Source organism: Trachurus japonicus, chromosome 24 (genome assembly GCF_045865225.1).
Source record: "Trachurus japonicus isolate A0001 chromosome 24, Traja_1.0".
Taxonomy (NCBI): Eukaryota; Metazoa; Chordata; class Actinopteri; order Carangiformes; family Carangidae; genus Trachurus; species Trachurus japonicus.
In genome coordinates, this window is record NC_140930.1 from 15,230,646 (window position 1) to 15,252,720 (window position 22,075).

A 22,075-nucleotide genomic window follows, 5' to 3' on the forward strand; every position below is an offset into this window, starting at 1 on the left:
TGGGTAGAAAAGTTATCTTTTCAAGACTGTTGAAATTTCATAAAGGTCCTGCAATGTTTGTATGCCACATATTAAGTAGTTTTGTCACAAAATGTCTTGTTTTACCTTTTGTATGTCTGTGAATTTCAGGTTTAAGTTCCCACTTGTCTTGTTACTCCCTCTATTACAACCCCCAAACAAATATAGTGTCACTTGATCGGTGTTCGAAGCCTAAGAGAGCACTAATTTGTGAAACTGAGCTCCTTGTTTGAACTGTGTGTGGAAGTATCCACAAAGGAGCCTGACAACTGAGAGGAGGGAGGGAAAAGGATGAAGGCTTACAATGGAGGATCAACATCTCTGCATCTCCAAAGCCACAGAGACTCTTTCCAAGGTGCCTTAATCTATTATTCAGTCCCCTTATGTACTGGAAAAGTTGTTGCTTTTCAGGGAAACGCACAACACAATATAATAAAGGAAATCTGATTCAATTGAAGGGGTTTATGGAAAATGTAATTATTGTATTTTATGTTGTAGTTATCTTTTTTAAATATGTTGTAATTCTATTTTCCCTACCTTTAAACATATTTGTATTTGCATTTCCAGTTGTCTGCTATTTAGGGGTTTTTACATTCTGTATGTGACTGAGATGTGATACATAAATAAAGTTCATTCATTTTAAAAGAACTGAAATTACATAGAGTGGATTTATACGTTCTGTATTGTATGAAATCTGTGTCACTGATGTTATCTAGGACTAGTTTGCCATGGTGTAAGAAACGTGAAGATTTTAGATTAAACCAAATCATCTTTTGTTTGCCCAATAATTTCCAAGACTTTCTGTTAAATAGTGTTGAAAAGTAACTCATTATGCCACATTTGTTTAAATGTACCATACATATACATTACATTAGACCACATTTAAATGGAAAATACACTGCAGAAAGTGGCTAATCTGTTTTACCAACAGTATGAAGTAGGTCAAACTGGGCCACTGACCTGGACCAGCCACAGCGTTTACCGTAAATGCAGCTTACATGTTCATGCATGAGTATTAACAATCCAATAATATAGGTCTATATAAGCCTACTAAAGTTACGGACAGGTTCTGTGTCTCTTACCTACATGCAATTGAATGTGCACCGTTTTGATGCTTTAACCACAGTTTGCAGTACCTTTACTAAGAGTTTCATTTTTTTTTTTTTTTGTTGAAACACTGTGGCTTTGCTGCTTGTTTATAGTCAATTGTATTTATCATTCTGGTGAATAAAACTTTACAAAAAATATGACAATAAAACGCATGGTTTGGTGCAAACAATCAAATTATAGTGCGTTTATGAGGAAAAGTTTCAAAAATAAATCGCTTGTCCTTATAAACAGCAGTTATTGTTCCACACAGTTTTTTTTTTTTTTTTTTAAAGCTTTTTGTATCCCAGTGGGAATCACTGGTTTCGCTGGTGTTACGTCACGTGACGCCCACCGCGCCATGTTTCCATCTCCGCGTCAGGAAAACTTTTACAGCCAGAGGGAAAAGCTCAAGTCCACTGTCAAGTCACCCTGAGTGAGTGCTGTGCTTCCGGTAAAAAACCTACAAAATAAACCTGACTGTGTGACGGTTTAGTAAATAAATAGGCAACAACAATAAGAAATAAGACTAAATGTGATCCGAGTATTACATCACAGAACATGTTAACATATTGAAAAATTACACTACCTATCAGAAAAGCGGCTGATTTTGCCAGGGGCTTCAACTTCCTAGTGGCTTTTACTTTGAAAGGCACGTTGAAGCGTTTCCGCCATGTGTGGCTAACACCGCGACGCTTGACCGACCAAGCAGTGGAGAGAAAGAGTCAAGTAAGCAACAGGAACAAAGTTGTGGGACCTGAGTCCACGGGACCGCGGTGTTGACGCGTGAAATGTAATAACCATCTCTCCGTTTCCAGGAGGCAGCCTGCTGTCAGCTCCCCAACACTACGGTACTTGTGCTTTGTGCTTTTCGTGGCAAAAAAAAGGCGTCTCAAAGCTTTTTTCCCTTTTTTTTTTTCTTAATAGCACATTGTGGATACTGGATGCGCTTGAGGACGGTTGTCTTTAGTCAGCAGCGCGTTAGTTAAAACGAATGCCTTTGTATTTCGTAGGAAAATGCCTTAAATTAAGCGAATTGATGTACTTTTTAAAGTTTTTCAACTTTTCCAAACACACTTGGCCGTATCTGTGTGTCCATACTCCACACGTTTTGGACTTGTTGTGAGTGAGCACGTCTCCTGACTCCTTGGTGACAGCAGAGGTGAGTCAGTGTGGGACTTGGATCCATGAAAGGCTTTAGACCTGTGAGTGAGTGTTGAGTATCTGATAGTCGGATTTTGGGTCCAAAATTAAGCTTTTCAGGAAACAAACAAAAAAGCAACTTAGAAATAAACTACATAAATAAACTATAAATGTCTGTGCTGCACGTAGCTCTTCAGTTAAACTCTACATACTGCAGTCATAGCCAAGTAATAAAACAATAACTATAACAAGGCCACTTTAGATTTACTGTTTTAATGTCCCTTTAAATGCTTTGTTGCAGGATCAGTGTGTGTTCTTTCTGTCTCTCAGGAAGGCGGTAACCCAGACAGAGATTAATACAATGTAGAAGTGTTTTAAATTCACTGAGCTCAAGCCAAGGCACTGACACCCAGGTATTGTTTTGTAGGCTACAACACTGTGTGCCTGTGTAAAATGTACAGCTTTAGAGTCTAGATTAAAGTGACTGTGTCTCTCCAGTTGTTTTGCCTTGGTTGTCAAAACCAGTCCTTTCACAGTGAGAGGAACCGAAATTGTAAAGACACCAGCATGATGGATCGGACTGCCTCTTCCCTTAGTTTACAGTTGTTATTTTTGGGTCTTGCATCATCCCTCAAGAACACTGCTTGATAAAAACTACACATAAACTCCTTTCATGGTCAAAGCGAGCTATTTTTGGGAAGTGAGGGTGATTGGGTCTGAATTGAAACTGGCCACAAGCACATGCATTGAGGCTACAGTAAAATGCATGTTTCAAAAACTGCAGCAATTATAATCCATAACAACTATAATCTACTGCTTTGGTCAAAATGATCATTTGGAGATTTTGTTTCATTTGAGAGCTAACTGACAGCATCGTGTATAGGAACAACAGTACCATTTGTACTGAAATCTAATTGTTCGTTCATTCATTCCTTAAAGGAAACTCTCTTAACTTGCACCCATTCAAAAGAAATCAATCAGAGAAGTGTCCAGGGTCTTAGATAAAAGAAACTTTTGTAAGAAAAAAAACAACAGACTTTCTATTTCCTTGCTTTGTGGGTGTTTCAGGCTCTTGAGATAATTGACCACTCTGTTCCTGAGCCTTACAAAAGTCTTTAGCAATAACTGTCAGCTTCAATTACTATGACAGGAGTCGTTTTACACATAAATCAGTGCTAAGGTTGTCATGGTGTGAAGCAGTTCCCCCATCACCTCTGAGTGGACATTGAGGTGTGTGAAGTCTCAAGCAGCTGTTAGTGTTTTAATGACCTATGTTGTTCCTCATCAAGTGCCAGGTCTTCCTGTGTGTGTGTGACCATGTTTGAATGGTTTGTGTGTGTGTGTGTGTGTGTGTAGCTCCAATGCATGTGACACCTCCACTTTCCAGGCCTCTCTATGAGATTAGTTTCCACAGCATAAGGTCATACTTTCAAGCAGAAAGGCGCCAGTAGAAGAAGCAATGTGTTTTATCCTTATAAGTACTCAGCAAGTATGGAACTGTGATTTTGACTTTAAGTTTTCTATTCTTACTCACAGGTTCATCTTTGTCTCAAGAGGTCTGACGCTCTATCACACAATCGACACTAGCATTGGATTAATTGGGAACCATGGCATCACACGGAGACACTGCAGAGGGAGGAGTCAACGAAGAGTTCAATGACATCATCAAATGGAGATCTGGTATGTCTTTTTTGCGAACTTTGTTCAAGTGCGTACGTCTGTGTGCGTAGGTGTCGTCACATTTCCTGGGATCTTTAACCAAGCTTGTCTCAGAGAGAGAGAACTGTATGCTGCTGTACGTGCACGAGAGCAGTCGGTGAAAGGAAACACTGACACAGCCAGAAATCCTGTTGTGCATAGTTAACCTCAGTTCCCATGGAGGCAAGTGGGGGGGAAAAAAGGGACAGAGGCAAGAGCAAGCGACAAAGGCACAGGGAGAACAGGAGGTGGGTTGACTTGACTGTAACACGTTCGCTCTGAGGAAGAGAAAGTAACAGGGACGGCGGCGACCAATGGCAGCGGAGAGAAAGGGAAGACAAGAATGCAAGGGACGGGTTTAGACGGCCGCACCCTGTGATCCCTTTCTCTGCGGATCACATCATTCCATAGGTTAATCCTTTGTGGACGGAGAGATAGAGACAGACACACAAACAAGTTGTTGTTCTATCTAGCAGGAGGACAGTTGTAGATGAGCAGACCTTACACACTGAAGGTCAGGACACTGCGTAGAATCTGTACTTGTTATTCTGTGTCCATCCTCTGCCCAGAGCCATCCAAAAATAGTTTGTTTTATACTTTCAACCACTGACCTTCTTAACTCTCAGGACTTCAATCTGATAGCATACAAAGGTGTGTTTTACACTTGGTATTCAGTAAAACAACCTGAAGCTCTGTGCACTGAAATGTTGTCAATAGATTTTGTGAATTGATTGAAGTTCCAGCCTCTTTGACGAATTCTGCCTCTCACATTTTTTTTTTTATTAATCAAAACAAATACTTTTATATCAGGCGGAATACATCAGTAAACAACACCATGTTTGCAAACCTGGGTGAATTTGAAAAGTGAGTTTGGTAGATAATGTGATAATGATGATAATGCTGATTTTTAATAGTTAATTGCTGAATTGAACTGAGTGTCGTCGACAAATCTCTGCCCGGCACATATGGGACTGTTTACAGCACATACAGTAGCAACCGATGAGAGGCAAGCCAGCACATGGATACCATACTGTACTGTACCTGCCTATCCCAGCCTGCCTATTATACTCCACAAAGTAATTGTATGGAAACTTGAGTCATAAATCAAAGGAATGTGAAATCATGTAACCTCCATTAGTTCGGTCATGTTAACTGTTATGTGCAGGATGAATTCAGCAGCACACAAACCCAGGCCACCGCATCCCTCCCTCCCTGTGTGTCATAAACTGTAAAATGCAGCAGAAAATGATATAAAGAAAAGTGAAGATATATATTATCCATCCTGTGTGCAGTCCCGTGTGCCAGCTTTCCCCGCCCGCCTCAGCCTCAGAGCGCTGGCCGACTCCGTGCCAGGAATTCCACCGTGCCGATGGAGTTTGTAATTTACAACGCTTGTCTCCAGACCACAATGCTTTTCTTACAAAGATTCAGGTTTCCCTAGCAACCCCTAAAAGTAATGTTTTCTTTCATGGCGGAGAGGGGAAAATTTAGCACGTAACTCAGCTGCTCACTAAAACAACCCAACGAAATACAGCAGAGCACATTAGTGTGGAGGTAACGCGCCGGCTGTGGCCCAAATGTTTCTTATCATCACTTTGAGGATGGATTTGAGTTCTGCGCGTGTGTAATTGGTGGGCTTATAGAAATATGGCTGAGCTTATGTGTGGTATTTCATAATGACGGAGAGTGTGTGAACTCTGTAAAACCAGGTTAAATCAGTGGAAACAGCTGCTAATGCCACAGCGATACAATTCATAGATTTGTAGCCTGTGAGAAGTGATTGACAAGCAGGTGAGTGTCTGTCTGTGTCTGTGTGTGTGTGTGTGTGTGTGTGTGTGTGTGGTGGGCAGGTGGAAGGATGTTTTCACAGCTGAGACAAGCCTTGCGAGAAAAGCGCACTGCTGCACTTGTTCCAGTGATCTCCAGGCTGGCTGTCATGATGAGGGTGTGTTCAAAACGGCTTGAGGAATTTATTGAAAACGGCGGCACGCCCTCTTTCTTCTGTCATCGTTACCAGCTGACAGAAAAAAAGTTATCACTCCTTTCCTGATCCTGCGTTTTACCGCTCCAGATGACTGAATTCAGCTGGTGGTGTGTGTGTGCGTCCCGTTGTGTCTAAAGGCTGCAGTGAGTGTAGAAGCAGAGGGGATGGGTGTGTGTGTACATGTGTGTTGTGGATGTGTGATGGAGGTCAGCGAGCCAGACAGTCTCTCTCTCCCTTTCACAGACATATGCACTCTTATGCCTCTTGAGGGGCGTGGTGGTGGTGGTGGCGGTGGGGGGGTTAGCTCATGTTTTCCAGCGTGTCATGTTGTTATGCAAGTCTCCACAATGGACCAGGGTGGGGGAGGAAAAAGGTTGAGAGGAAAGATGCAGGGTAGAAGCATGTGAAGATGGTAAAAGTAGAGCATAGGAGATAAATGACTTTGGGCCTGCAATCTATCAACTTAAGTCATTGATAGGTTAAGTTTAAGCGTTACAACGTGACCAACATTTACATCTTTTCTCCACAGAAATGATCCTCAGCTATTGAACATTGGGTTGGTGGGATGTAGCATTTTTTGTGAAGCCACTGAAGAAATGGACTAAAAGGAGTTTTGACTCATCAGGAAATGATTCATCAACAAATTGGATTATAGATAACTGTGTCAGTCTGTCATGCTTTGAAAAAAAAAAAACCCAGAAAAAAAACTTGTTACTGCTGGACGACTGTTCCTATTTTTGCCATTTTTTAATCATTATAAATTGAATATCTTTGGGTTTTGGACTTTGGTCAGACAGAACAAGCTGTGGATGGGCAAGATTATCTGACATTTAGTCGACTAGAAGATTATACATTTCATCAAAAGATATCATCTACAGACAATTGGTGTTAGCTGGCAGTCCCAACACTGACCCGATAAGCTACTATCTGTAAGGAAACCAGATGTGTGTGCTTTACAGCAGTTGTGAAGAGGCTGCTATATGCTTTCAAACAGTGTTCAACAAAGTTCTGGTTGGATTATCCTATAACTCCTCCTGAAGCCCTAGCCCACCTATCCTGCACACTTCCCCCTCCCCCATGTCCATTCCAGAGTGCAAACAAATGTGAAAGGTCAAATATCATCCACAGGGTTACAGGCTGTTGTTTAACAGCCATTACACAATAATGGACACTCACCTGACCTTTTCCCCCTCTCTGTTTATTTGTCATCTGAGAGCTCAGCGGTGGAAGAGCCTCCTCAAACCCCACACTTCTGCGGCTCTTGTTACCTGACCTGGTCTTGTCCTTGTTCTCCCATCTTTCTTTTCTCTGTTGTTTCTTGCCTTTTCTTCCCTCTCCGCTATTATTCAGTGTGTATTTGTGCTTTTTTAGAGAATAACAGACGTAGCAATGTACTAAATAGAAGCCTTTATGGGTGATTCGCAGGTCTTTTCAACTCGGTTACCGGTGCTGAACCAGAACAATAACCTTCTCAGCGTTACCTGTTGAGCTGACCACAGGATCGTCTGCCTGAACCTTAGCTTTGGGCGTGACATGCTGAATAATAAAAGAAATATTGTTTTTATCTTGCATCAGGAATGCGACTGTCGCCAAAGAGAGAGGGTGTGGAGGGTGTGATTTGTCACCACACAAGCTAAGCTACATGTCATGAATCCTTAATTCTTGACTTGGCGTGTTGCAGCAGGGTGGACCGATGCACTTGGAGATAATTCAGCTGCTCAGTGTGTGTGGTTGTGTGGAAGGAGATCGGATTACTCACTCACAAAGAAATGATCAGATGAAACATTAAGGCCATTGGGAGTGAATGATATTCACCGCCTCACTGTGGCATGGTAGAAATGTTTGTCAGACTGTCTGTAAAGCGCCGTGGCATGCAGCATTATGCACAAACATAATAATGGGTGTGTGCATCTGCTGATCTGCATGTGTGGGTAGCATCGAACACAAATCAAAACAAAAGGAGCTTTCACTGTGGCCGCCCCCTTCGTCCCAAGATGTCATGACCTGAATTTGTTTTTGTTTTTACTCCCCCTTCTCCTCTGATCTTCTAGCTTTGCTTTACTGAATGGGGTATAAACGCTCAGTGTGAGTTCTCAGGAGTGTGTTTCAATTTTAAGGATGGAACAAGTCCACGGGGAATGCAGCTGGGTGTGTCTTCGGGGGGAATATATAGACACAAGTGTGTGTTTGTGAGTCTTTTTTTTTCGCTTGTAGCTGTATTTGGCTTCCTGGGAAGTGGGAGGAGGAAACTAAAACTCTGCAAAATCCTGGCTGGAAATCTGGGAATGGAAGCAGTGGCCAAAACATCTCCCCTGGGTGCGGCTGTGTGTGGGACTCTTTTGCCTCTTTGGTCCATGTGCAAGTGTGTGTGTGTGTACGTGTGTGTGTGTGTGCATCCATCAAGCAGCATTGCAGACACTCCACCCAGCCCATGCAACATTTAAACTCCTCTAGAGGAGGCTGGAAATGGCAGAAAATGATCAGTCTCTAACGGGCCTGTGGTTGTTAAGCACTATACAAACCAGTCTCCTCTTTCCGTGAATCTCCCTTTTCCAAAGCACTTTAAATCCCCCTCCTCGCCCCCTTCCCCTAGCTCATTAGGGCTACAAAGCCATGTTGCCCAATCTACCTTCTGACCCCTCGCATGACAGGATTTAATAAAACAAAAAAACAGACTGAGGCCCAGAGAGAGTTTAGCTTAACCCTTTAAAGCTACAGAGGTATTTCACTACAGAGTAAATAACTTGATGGAATTCATCCCTCTATTGAAATTCCCACATTCCACATTGTGCTGACTTTTTATTTCTTATAAGTTTCTGTTACATGTTCTATTATTTATTGGTTCAATTCATTTATTTATTGAACAGGGACAGTGCACATTAATTAACATGTGAGTTTTACCATCAATGTAAATGTGCTAGAGTTAGCCACAGTGGCTAATTTTCATCTATAATATTGTTCTAAGATGAGACCATACTGCCAACATTTTAAAACTTTTGGTGCTAAAAGCGATATTGATATTAAAACCTCTTCTTTCAGATTATTACACTTTGATCGATTGAATACTGTTCCACTGTTGCTTCAAGTGACTGGTACAGTTAGAGCAGGGGTGTCAAACATGCGGCCCGTGGGCCAAAACCGGCCCGGCAGAGGGTCCAATCTGGCCCTCAGGATGATGTTATCAAGTGTGAAAATTTGAAATTGCACATATTTTTTATCAAGAAATTTCAGATTTTTCATAATATGTTTGTAAAAGGTTCATTAACTGGAAACATATTAATAATGTATTAAAAAAGTAAAAAAATTTTTTTTTTATTATTCATAGGCTATCATGCTATTATTTTACTGGTCTGGCCCACTTGAGATCAAATTGTGCAGTTTGTGGCCCCTGAACTAAAATTAGTTTGACACCCCTGAGTTAGAGACAGTACAGAGTACAGACTCAGGACTGGATGTTTGAAACGAGGCTCTACGTTCTGCACCTCTACAAAGATTTTGAGGGTTTAGATGTGGAAATCTACTTTTTCAAGGCCTTGGGTGGAGGCTTGGCTTGTGGCATTGTGGAGGGAAATGTGCAGTTTCCATTTCTTTCTCTTGGATGCTACTTGGACCACTGACTCATCTGCCCTTTATGGATGCATGCGTATGTGTGTGAATGAAGCCCATCCGTGACTGCCAAGATTGCCTCTGAATGGTATTTTCAATGGAAAAAAAATCCACATATAAAAGCAGTTCAGTTCAATATTCTTTGCAATCTTGGTAAGCGACATCGGGCTGAAAGAATAATCATTACACGTGTGATGATTGACATGGAAGTGGTAACCCCCCTCCAAAATGTACTAATGCCATGATGTGTTGCTGAAACAAAACATGTTGAAGTTTGATTAAGGCGTGGGACCCTCGCTGTTTCGTGACTAGTGAGGATAACAAACTGAAATCAACGGTAACTATCAGGAAGGAAGGCTAAAAGGAGGGAGCAGCCAAAAAAAAAGAAGTTAATTACAACATTTTAGCACAGAGTCCTGCAGCACACTGAGTGACAATACAGCACAAGTTTCCTTTAGGTGAAGCTGACTAAAAAGGCACAGGCATGTGACCGACCTTCATTCTAAGTGATTAAGTTCATGTATGGACGGGCCTTCATGTGGTTTCATGGGTTTATGAGAGATGAAGCTTTGGTGGTCAGTCAGACCAGGACATCAATCTTTTCTTTCACGACCCACTCCATGGCTAATTTTTTTTTAAATTTCCGTGAGGCTGTGTGGCACACGGAGTAGTTTCTCCTTTTCTCAGATAATCTTTAAGTGTTTATCTAACTAATTAGTCCAGTTCAAATACCAACCATGAAGTAAACAAACAGCTCCGAATGTCATGTAAACTCTGCCGATGTTTGTGGCGAGACGTGGAAATAAGAAGTTTCACTCATTTCTTCCAGCCATCCGTCAAGACGCTGGCTGCGGATTTGAAGAACTACCCTCGTCAAACAAAGTGTGTGTGTGCATGTGCGTGTGTGAGTGCCAGACAGATGTAAACGCGCTCGCACGGCTTCATTCAGCTGGAGCTCGATGATGGACGGTCACGCTCTCGGGGGGTGGTGCGCAAAAAACTAAATGACAGAGGCGCGGTGGGGGTGAGGGGTGGAGGGGTGGGGGGGGGATTGCCTTCCCTCGGGTTCATGACTGATGCAGCCCAGTGGAAAGTCCCTTTTTTTAGGCTCCGATTCCTTCAGTCGGTGCCAAGGCCGGCCTCGCCCACCCCGGCTCATTCCTCCTGAGTTGTGAGTGGACCAGCTGCTGCAAGTCTCCACGGAGAGGAAGTGGCTGTAATTCAGTCAGACTCTGGAAGCTGGTCACGGGTGGACCGGGGCTGGTATTCCTCCTCTACTTCCTCTTTGTGGAGGAAAGGAAGAGAGAAAACAAAACACAGGAAGGAGAACTTTCTCTCTAAGTTTCCCCCCTCCCGCCCCCTCGACCCTCTTCCCTCTTCCCTCTTCCCCCTCCACTCTCCACGCTCCGATCTCTCCTCTTTTTCCCCCTCTCTCGCTGTGGGAATACAGTTGTTTGCTCAGTTGGTCCTCATTGACTAAATATGTCAATGAGCAAATGGACTCGGGCCTTTACCCTGTTCGCTCTTCCACTGCGCCGCCCGGCTCACCGACCTGCATTAAATGTCAGGAGCGATGCCACAGTTTTGACTCTGATGTATCCTGTAATACGGCTGTGATTGTGTGTCTCTTTTTTTTAATTTTATTGCCATGGTTTCACTTTCATGTAAACATGAGCAAAGGAAGTGGCTGTTGTAGTCAGCAGAGTAGCGGCAGCATGTTTTTAAAGTGTAGGTCACTGTGGGTCATGTTTGTCTGTCGCTTTCTTGCAACGTGGGAGAGCTGGACTATTTGTTTTCAATGGGGTGAAATCAGCTGTCAGTTGCAGCCACACACACACACACACACACACACACACACACACACACACACACACGCACACACATCTGTGTCACCTGTTGCTTCGATTTTAATTGACAAACCGAAACAATCCCTGCTCTTGTCACTCACTTTTGTCACCCTCCTATTGAGTGAGTGTGTGTGTGTGTGTGTGTGTGTGTGTGTGTGTGTGTGTGTGATGTCACATCAGACAAGCCGGCCCAGCACCCCAAATAAACACTCGCAGTGTACTCGATAAATGCTCTCGCACCTCTACTTCCTCTTTCTCTCTCTCTCTCGCTCTGCCACCACCTCCTCCACCACCACCACCACCACCACCATATTGTCTTCCTGTTCCGGATTTGTTGTTTTTTCTGTCTCTCTTGTCGTCTTTTCTCTTTTTTAGTAAAAAAAAACCCCTCTAGTTCTCCATCATGAATATAAGTAAGTGGATGTCGTGGAGGAAGCGTAACTTTTTCAGAAGGAAAGGGAAGCAGGAAAGCAGTCTTGATTTAGGTAAGTGGGGGAGCTCATCTGTAATACATCTGTGGAGGAATTTAACATCGAATTCTCCGAGTAATTACTGGAAAACTAAGCTGTTTAGGCACTTGGCTTACATATTGACCAACTGCTGTTTTACTAGTTGATGGGTATTTAAAACCAAACTCCAGATGATGCTCTGGCTATCTTCAGAAACTGAGACTAAACAGTTGTTGACTGTTGCACTAAATCCCACCTGCAGCAGCCAAACTCTGCTTCTAATTTGCCTTGAGTCACATGTTTCATCCAAGCTGCTTTTTGTACTGTTGTTTTAGCGTGCATTATTTCAGTCGACCCACAGTGTATTGTTTTGCTTGCGTAAATGTGCTGTGCTGAATCTTGAGCATCACTGCTGTAGGTGGTTTACACAGTACATCCTGTCGTGCATCCATCATGGAGCAGTTTACGTCTTAACAACAGAGAGGTACCTATGGCTCTGTATTTTATATGATTGAGGAAAGAGGCCCTGACTTTGTTGCAAAAGAAACTCAAGAGCCTGTTGTTGAAATGTAAAAATGCATGTGAAAGTGAAAGAGAAATATACTGTGGTGGAATACATTGGTCATAGGACTGTTGGTCCCAAGGTCAAGTTTCACAATTGTTTCATGTGTTTCTCTCTATTTTCCTCTTTAAGTTTTCTAGTCCAGGCCTTTTTTTTATCTCTATGTGTAGGTTCAGATTCAGATTCAGACATTTTATTGATATTCATTAAGAAAGAAAAATATGTTATGAGCAGTTGCAACAGATGTACATAAAAGGGAGACCCAAAGAAGCAAAACATGCTTATAAATAGGGGACATGCTTGTGTCTTTTCAAACACAAGAGTGTGTGTGTATGTGTGTGCGCGCCCGTATGCACATCACTTAACAATAAAACCTTTCTCCCTTTTGCTGAATGTTTGATTGCTCTCATCAAGCTCCTGTGTAGGTGTCAGTATAAGATAGTGTATCTGGCGATGTGGATCAGATGAAGGTGGGCGTGTGTTGTGTTGTGTCCCAAACTTTGAGCTTGTTGTTGTAGATTTCCGGCTCACGCAGATGAGAGAGTTAAAGCCGACTCCCCACCGCATCGCTGCCACCATGTTCCTGTGTTGTTGTGTCTGATCTTTTCCTGATAGACTCTTCTTTATCTCTTTTTTTTCCCCCAATCTTGCGCTGGCATTTGGGTACCAAACAGTGTTTATCTCTGTTCGTCCCCTATTCCGTGATGCATTACGAACCCCCCGCACACCACCACCACCACCCCTCCCTGCTTGCCCTGTCCTGTTCTGCTCTGCCCCCAGTCTGTTTCCCTTTCACTGGCACTGTCCCTCTTTCCCTCCCCTCTCACTCTCTCTCTCTCCCTCTCTCTCTCTGTGCTGTTGCATTCTTCTGATCTTTTCCTCCCTCTCTGGTCAAGGAGCGACTGAGACAGAGGAGAGGAGAGAGGAGGAGAGAGGGAGCCAGGAATGTCAAATTCAGTTTTGTCCTGATACTCCTGGATTATCTCCTCTTCCCGTGCTTGTACTTTTTTTTTGCTTTTTTCTTTGGTTCAAGGTTGTGGCGGCTCACAGTAAAAGATGGCACAGCATGGGCTCAAACTCAGAGGTAGGAAATTTGACAGGTGTGTGACACATGGCTCGGTGGCAGCTAAGTGTACCACAGTGGTGTGTTAAGGAGCAGTACACACTGATTACAGATACTGGTGACAAATTCGATGTATTTTTATTGCTAGGTAGTTAATAGGTAGTAGTTTCTCGAGGAGATTTCATTTTTCTTGTTGATTTTGCTGCTTAATTTCCTACAAACTTCAGAGCTATAACTTTTTAAAGATGCTTTTAAGACATTTCCAATAAGTGGTTCGATAGATTCATTTTTAATTGTCATGTTCTGTCGCCTTTTATAGAGAAGTTTACAAAAATGCAACCTCTGTCTGTCTTCATACCGAAAACCAAAAGCATGTTCGTCTTTAACTAAGCCAAGCCAATAGCTGGATAGAGATGTTTCGGTTAAAGGCAACTCACCCTTAAAACACATGTAACGCCAAACAATGGTTTTACCGAGTTGTAAGAAATTGCCCACTCACATTTTCTTTATAGTTTTCTCTTCCCTCTTTTCTTTGCCCTCTCATTTTACAAGCTGCCACAGTGATTTACAGTTGGCGTGTTGTGTCTCTGGTTTGTGAGGTGACCTGACTTGCCGCTTGCTCACAGTTCATCTGTACGCTCTGACTTCACAAAATTCCACCACCTCTCACCTCGTCAGAGTTATTATTCACCCGGTAATTTCACCCAGCGCACGCACCTATGCCCAACACAGGGGTGTTTTTTCAAACTGCTAAGTGGGGATATGGGCTAATCTTTCTGGACGTTTGCAGTGTTTTCCTTACAAATTCCCAGATCTTGGCAGGGGAAAAGTGTCAACAAGGCTGTGCCGGCTGGGGCAAGCTTAGACAAGTGACCACTGGAGGGAGGAGGAAAGAATGCATAGGAATTCATAGGAATTCTATGCATTCCTCTCAACCTACACAGTCAAAATAATGCACATCTCCACCAGCGATCTGTGAATAGGGCCGAGTTCTGTACTTTTTTTTTCTTTTTTTTTGTGTGTACGTATGCAAGGAAAGGAGAAAGTTTGTCCGAGAGCAGGTTAGTTGAGTGATACACAATGGTTGGCTTGAAAGCCCCATCAGTGCGATTGTTGTAGGGCTGTGTGTGTGTGTGTGTGTGTCCTGTTTAAGGATTACGGCCCTCCAATAGGCTGTGGGTGGTACGTTTACTGAAAGACAAGATAGCTAACAGCTGAGCCTCTTTCCAGACAGCCGTTAAGGTGAAGTTAACCCTGAGAAACGTATTTACGAGTGCAGCCTCATCTTGAGAGTGGTTTCGTTGCCAAGTCAAGTCGACCCTTAAAAATTCTGCTCCAAAGTCTAGTTGCTATATAAATAAATAAATAAAGTAATAATATAATATAAAAAAGTATCAAAACACTTGATCCACATACACAGTTCATAATGAGAAAGCATGCAGTAAAATGTGTCGTTAGGACTTCTGTAATTTTGTGATGTCACTATTACAGCCTCAGCACCGTCCATCCAGACCCACCCTTCAAGCTTTTTTGTTGTTGTGTCTTAACTTTGTTTACAACAGGATACCACACAATCATTCTGTTGCTAAGCTACGTGAGAGAAAAATCTTGCCAACAGATTATTGCACTGCCTTCCCAGGGATATTAATAGCAGAGATCAATGGCTAAAATGTTTTTGTTATGAAATACTGAAACATTTTAACCCACATTCAGCCATTGGTTTGCCTCAGTCATTTTCCTGCTTGCCGGCCATCACCACTCGCCTCTACTGGTGAGTTTTCACCAAGCTACAATCCCGTCCCTGTGGTTGGCTTGTGTGCATCACTCTGGAAATGATCAGCCAATCAGACGAGAGCTCTGAGATACAAAATGCCCTGTTTGTTTGCGTGTTGCTACTGTGAGTGATCACCTTGACAGCTTTCAGACACATCCCAGTTGGTATTCTGCCAATTAAATTTCCAGTCCTGCCGGTACCGGGACTGAATGTACCAACGATCGCATTAACTGCATTCAGTGGCCACACAGGCTTTTAAAGCTTTAAACACTAACTTGGTCAAAGGTAATTTTTCCTCACTGGTGCAGGCAGCTAAACTTAAATATCTCTATTTGTCCAGCCTCTGAGCTCTTGTGTTTACTGTGTGATGCTGCTGTGGAAACCCTGATGGTTTGTTTGATTTTCACCTCAGTGCCTCCCACTGCTGCCCCCTCTCCCCCTCTCTCTCTCCCCGCTGTGTGGTCACAGGCTCTCTCCACCTGTGAGATGGAGGGATGTACTGGGAGACCAGGGCTGTATATTTTAAGTGCCTGCTCTGTGTTCACAGCTGGCTACTCTGAGGAACATGAGTGTTTCCGTGAATTTTTTTTTTTTTTTTCCCTTTCTCACTTATGTCATGATTTGTTTGCGGTTCATTTTTCTCAGTTTCCTCAGTGCTGTTAACTCTTGGTTATGTAATGTTGGGCAACACTGGGTCAAGGAATGGTAGCTTTTGGCAGATGTTGGTTGTATTTAAGAAAACATCTTTATGAGATTATTTTTTTCTTCCTCAAGGTCTGATGTTCATAGAAATCTCTAAACAGGCTGTGAACATAAATGTCACAGAAATACTCGTGGAAAAGTGAGTTTGTCCTGTTTGTCAGGAAATAAACCCTGCACACTTGTGACTTGAAACACAACACTCTGTTCCTCATCCTATGGAGCGAGAATGTGTGTGTGTGCGTGCGTGCAGTATATTGACAGCATGTGTGCGCTCACTGAGCTGTGTGAGGATACCAGTGGGATTTACTCTTCCTGATGTAATCGCTACTTCCTGTTTGGCCCGTTGTGGAAGCAAAACGTGTGTTCCTCAGCACATTCACTGTACATGACTCGGCACTGTTTGCGCCAAGTGTCATCCCTCTGCTCACACCGAGGTGTGTGAGCGCGTGCGGCTAGTTTATGTGGCGTATGATGACTGATTATGTGACGGACAGGGGTTGAATGATTGTTCTGCAAACAAATGTGCCTGTGACTCTCTGCCTCGCTGTGCTGCACGGTGCAGTTTGTTCACTTCTACTCACTGGGCTGATAGGATATCTTTATCATATGACCAAGTGACCTATAAAGACTGTTTTCCAGTAAAAGCCTGTCAGTATGACTTAACTACAGCAAGTTGCCTTGAATAGAACTAGGTAGATAATATTAGTGGGACCTCGCATTCTGTGGCGGCCATAAACACTGATCTTTTTTGTTTATTTCAGTGATAAATGAAACAATATTTATATGATAATGCTTTCCCTACATATGACAACCAACGACCATGATTAACTGATTTCCTCAGTAACATTTAAAGAGGAACTATGCATGATTCGCACCATGATTAAACAGCTTCTGAGTAATTGTGATGGTTGAATGAGAATGGAGGCTTTCTGCCTTCCACCTAGCCTCTCTTGGCCGAAAAAACCAACCCCAGTGTCCCAGATCTCACCTCGTGAGAAACATGGACTGCTTGACGGCACTATGACACAAACACGCCCATTAATCTGTAATCTCCTGTAAACGTTACCCACCTCGCTCCATGGATTGCCTTCTCTCCGGGTTCATTGAAAACAAATGCACATGGCCAGGGGGGGAAGGACGGGGGGGTTAGCGGTGAGTTTTTACGACAGTGAAAATATGCACTCTCACAAACTTTAGGGGGAGCTCCGTAGAGGAAAAAAAAGCGACCAAAATATTCACTATCTGTGCTGATACGTTCTTTTGGAATGAATTCACACCAGGCCAAGGTGGCACCAAGATAGAGCCACATTGTGTTTAGTTTGTTATCTGTAGCAGTTTACTCTTACAGGGGACCGGGGTCAGGGTTGACAAAACTCACTGTTGATCTTTTTTTTTTTCATTTCTGACTACTGGCATGTTGCAGAAAAAAGCTTAACCTCACTGTGGGAAAAATCAGTCAATATGTAGTTTAAAAATAAATCTTGATTCTTGTAGACCTTTACCTGCAGTTATTGGACACCAAAGTGGGGACGTACATGATCCTGCACCTTTTATCTAATTCCAAAAAAGTAGCTTGACGTTAAAACATGTTGAATTCGAAGTTGAAACATATAAACCCCAATTACTAGTCACACAAACATCAATTTAGGACCACAGCTGATGTGACGGACATAGTTTATGTGTGTGTATGTTTTTATGGTTATATAAATGTCAGCATGAGTGGTACGTAGGACATATGGGACATCCATGACTGAAGTACTTGTGTGGGTGAAATGTAAATAGTTGTAAGCAAAGTGACATTAAGTGGACATGTAATGGTGTATAAGTGTGTGTGGTGTATATACTGACTTCCCTTGGTGAGGGTATTTTTTTTCTCTCTTGCCTGGTGCTGACACACACTCTTGAACCCACTTGCGCACACACACACACACACACACACAGCACCGTCGCTGCTTTGATCCATGCGGCAGTAAGACATTCCTGTGCTGTGGTGAGTAGGGGCAGCAGACAGATTGAGGGGGAGCTGCACGTATGAATCAGGTGTATTGTCCTGTTAAGGTGGTATGGTGGAGAGCCCCGGAGACCTGAGCCCACCGGGACCCTCCTCTCAGGGGCCTCTGAGGCCCTCCGCAGGGTGTCGATAAGACTGTACGGACAGGAGGCCTCCATATGGGGCTTTTTATGAAGGGAAAATTGATATTGTGTTGAAAGCACACCTGTACTATACCTGGCCGCTGGCCTCATTATTATTGTGTGCTGTTTTCTAAATGTTCCTGGCAGGAGGTTTCTCTCCCTGTGGCTGTGTTTCTGCATCTTTTTTATTTTTTTATTTCATTTTGTGGTTTGCCTGTCTTTCTTTCCTCCTCTTGCCTTATCTGTCAGGACATGCTCAACCATTCCACCGTGATTGATTACCATCAGTTCTTGCCCCCCCCTTTCCCTCCCCCTGTCATGGCACCTACTCTTTGTCAGTCATGCTGTCGTTTTATTTTTCAACACAGCCCCTCTTTTTGTTTCCTGCATTCTTCCCTGTGTCGACTTCTTCATTCAGCACCACCTTCAACCGTCACCTTTTTGTCCTCTTCACCTCCTAAGCATGAATCCTGAGGCTATTATTGTTGCTCCCAAAGATTTATGTGGAAAAAATGTAGATTTATGTGGGTCAACATCAACATACTCTCAGAGGAGCATTTAACAGTGTTATGGGTCAATGCACTTTAAAGACAGTGGTAAAGAGGAGGATCCAGTGCAAGTGTATATAAGTTAACCAGACCAGGTAATGACACGTGTTTCCTGCTTTTTTCCACATGCATAACTAAATACTTGGTGCTGTAGTCCCATCTTCCCATCTTCATCTTCACGTGTGACATTTGTGGTAAATTAATAAAGTGCAGAAATGACGAATGTTCATTTCCTGAACAGAAAAACTGGAGATGAAAACGTCCAAAGTATGAAACAATGTGATGAAATGGAAGTTGCAGAACCTTTATTCATATACCCGGAATTTATTGGCTTCATAATCTGGACAACATATATACAACAAAAACCGCCACAACCACCATTTAGCTCATCCCCTCACCTCTCACCCCCACCTCTGTACATTCTTGTTTTTATGCTCCTTCTCACCCAGCCAGCGGCTACACACACACACACACACACACACACACACACACACACACACACACACACACACACACACACACACACATGCACACTCCACACATCCCAAACAAAGAAGCCGGCGACTGCTGGGGCTGGTGATCATAACCTCTGACCCTTTGTTCAGTTCATGGTGCTTTACACAGCGGCCACTTGAATGACAGTGGCAGTTAAACACTCATACATGTGTACCACTTCTCTGCCCCTATGTATTACCGTCTCTGAATGCAGTCGTGTTGTCAAGAAGCAGATGTGAAACTCTGACTCGTTCCCTCAGGTGCACAAACCAGAAACAGACTGATGACTCAATGAACTTGTCATAAGGAGGCTACAGGAAGGGCATGAGAGAAAAAAGGTGTAGTTTGTAGGTTATGCAGTCTCTGTGTGTTTACCTTCAGTCTTTTAGACTTCAGATAAAGTTTGGTTGTGATTCACGAGTCTAAACTTTATCCTCTGTCTGTAAAACTAATCCTTTACAGAATCTCTGAAGGCCTGTCCTGCTCATTTCATTTAGTTTTAAGTCGTATAGCATCTTTTTTCATTGTTTTAGATTATGGACACATTAAAAATACATTTATTGTGAACCCATTGTGAGCAGCAGCATAGTGCATCACAATTACCTAACCAGAGTAACTTAATGGTGCTTCACAGAAAAAGTCAAAAGAACTTAATGGGTATTTCTCGCATTTGAGAAACTGTAACCAGTATATTTTTGAATCATTACTTTGCAAATTAGTTTTTATAAATCCTGTTGATTAATTTAGTCTCCACTGATTGACTGTCGGATCATGATCGTATCAGATTTCTACCTTTTCAGTTATCATTGTGTACTCAACATCTGCAGAGGCCGCCAAACCTGATCAGTCAATTATGGTTTACAAAACATTATGCTATAAGTATTATTAAAGTAACTTGTATAGATGGTTTTCCTCCTTATTCCAGTACATGTGAGGCAAAGTTCAAAGTAATTTTCTGAGTGAAGTGTAAGGTTTTGCATGAGCTGCCATGTTCATCACTCAGGCACATCAAAGCAGCTGAGGCACAATGAGGCCTTAGAAGACAGAGCCATGTTGGAGCGAAGGCAGGAGGAGCAGGGAGGGAAGAGGTCAGGTGGGACGAGAATGTGAAATATTTGTACAACAGACTTCAGAAAAGCAGGGCAACTACATGTGCAATTAGTGTTTTTCTTTTTTCATTTGACAAAGTGTTGTGTTACCTTCATCCCCGACAACCTTTTTGACATTTTGTACCCCTCAAATAACACCTGTTTTACCCACAATCTGTTGCTGTGATTTTCTGATGTTCCATCCACATTGATCACGGGGGCTTTTAAGCAGCGGTGCCTCCAGCTACAATTATGTCATTGAGAGTGATTTTGCACAGTTCCTGGAATTAAACGAGTGGAAATGGCTTTTGATGGTTTACAATTTTCTGTGCTCATAAGTTATAACGAGGAAGGTACTGACTGCCGATGTTAGGTTTTTGATACACCTGTCAACCTTTCTGAAAGCCAATCTTCTTTCTGTTCCACAGATGAGCACGATGCAGTACAGAAGAAAACGTTTACCAAATGGATAAATGCACAGTTCTCCAAGGTAATGTAAAGATTACTGGTTGGTAGCCACTTGTTAAAACACATGATAAGATGCAACTGTAATCTGAAATGTCAAGACGGAAAATGGGATGTTTCATCTGCCTAGAGGAGTAGACTAAACAGACTAAATGTTCATTATCATTGTATAAATGTTGTAGCACTTGAAACTGCAGATGGCAGGAAAATTACACTTAATTTGTGAAAACAAGGCACAGAGCCTGATTGCAAATGATCAGAACAATGAGCTAACCAACACGTTACTTTTCTTTTAATGCCTGTCTCAGTCCATTATTCCGCCCAGCAGCAGCTTCTGTCAGAGAGCTAATGGCTTTTATGTGTGTGGTCCCGTTTTCTTTTCTTTTTTTCTTTTTTTTTTATATTTCACTGACTCAAAAACACACCACTCAGAGACTTGTGTTGAAATATCTTAGCTCCATTATGCTAACTGGTCCTGTTTAAATATTTGCAGAACCAACATAATCATTAAAGCTCTTCAATGCTTTTAGTTTCACTCTCAATTCTGTCTCATGTGAATGATGGCGGTTTTTGTTTTTTTTCACAATCTGTCAAACTTTCTCTTCTTTCCTATATTTGACACTGTTTCTGGTTCCTGTCAAACAGCCATTAAAAGAAGCTGCATCATATTCTGCGTTAAGTCTGGACTGGGTTGTCACATACATTCACAAAATCCACGTTCCACAGAGTCACTGAGACAAAACCGACCTTTGTTGAGCACTGATTTCAATATTATTTTTTGTAAATCTGAGTTGTTTACATGCATGCAAATATTTACATAACTGCCATAAATATATACAAGATGTTTAACACAATATGAGCTTCTTTGTTGAGCACTTGCTTCAACAACATCTGGAGTACTGCTCCTGGGCTGCAGCCACACATCTTCGTGTTGTGTTATCAACAAACAAATCACAAAACCAAACTTACTAGTTGTACTGTTTTCTCCTATCAGACGGGGAAGACGCCCATCAAAGACATGTTCACTGACCTGAGGGATGGCAGGAAGCTGCTGGACCTCCTGGAGGGTCTCACTGGCTCTGTCCTGGTGAGCTTGAATTTTTTTTGTCACCTTTTTTTTTTTTACAATGGCCTTTAAAATTCCCAAGATATGATCAGCTTCAACACTGCCACATGCTATGAGGCAGAAAAACATGTTTGCCACACAAAACCGACCTTAGTTGCACACTGATTTCAAGGATGGGTGGGGAAGATTATCGGCTATGCAAGTAATGAAATTACAGCAGTGTAGTGTTTTTAGAGCTGAAGGGTGACTGCTGCATCCCCTCAAGCCACATGCATTACCTCATTTAAACTCCACCTCCAAGCTAATGTAAACAAATGAGCCACTCGGGGGGCCTCAGCAGATGTTTTT

At 42.6% G+C, this 22,075-nt stretch overlaps 1 protein-coding gene across 6 annotated transcripts in view; it reads left to right on the top strand.

Moving 5' to 3' along the window:
* Positions 1-1,814: 1,814 nt before the first annotated feature.
* The window catches only part of utrn (utrophin), a 172,271-nt gene continuing 152,010 nt past the window's right edge, over positions 1,815-22,075 (top strand). The window contains exons 1-4 of one of the 6 annotated variants that reach the window (XM_085771343.1): positions 1,815-2,309; positions 3,784-3,927; positions 20,625-20,686; positions 21,656-21,748. In XM_085771343.1, coding sequence (XP_085627469.1) covers positions 3,855-3,927; positions 20,625-20,686; positions 21,656-21,748 — 228 coding nt within the window. In that variant the 5' untranslated portion in view covers positions 1,815-2,309; positions 3,784-3,854. Of the gene's footprint in view, positions 2,310-3,783; positions 3,928-11,678; positions 11,868-13,251; positions 13,478-20,624; positions 20,687-21,655; positions 21,749-22,075 lie in introns of those variants that run through there. The other 5 variants (XM_085771341.1, XM_085771344.1, XM_085771345.1 and 2 more) reach the window with 5 other exon arrangements.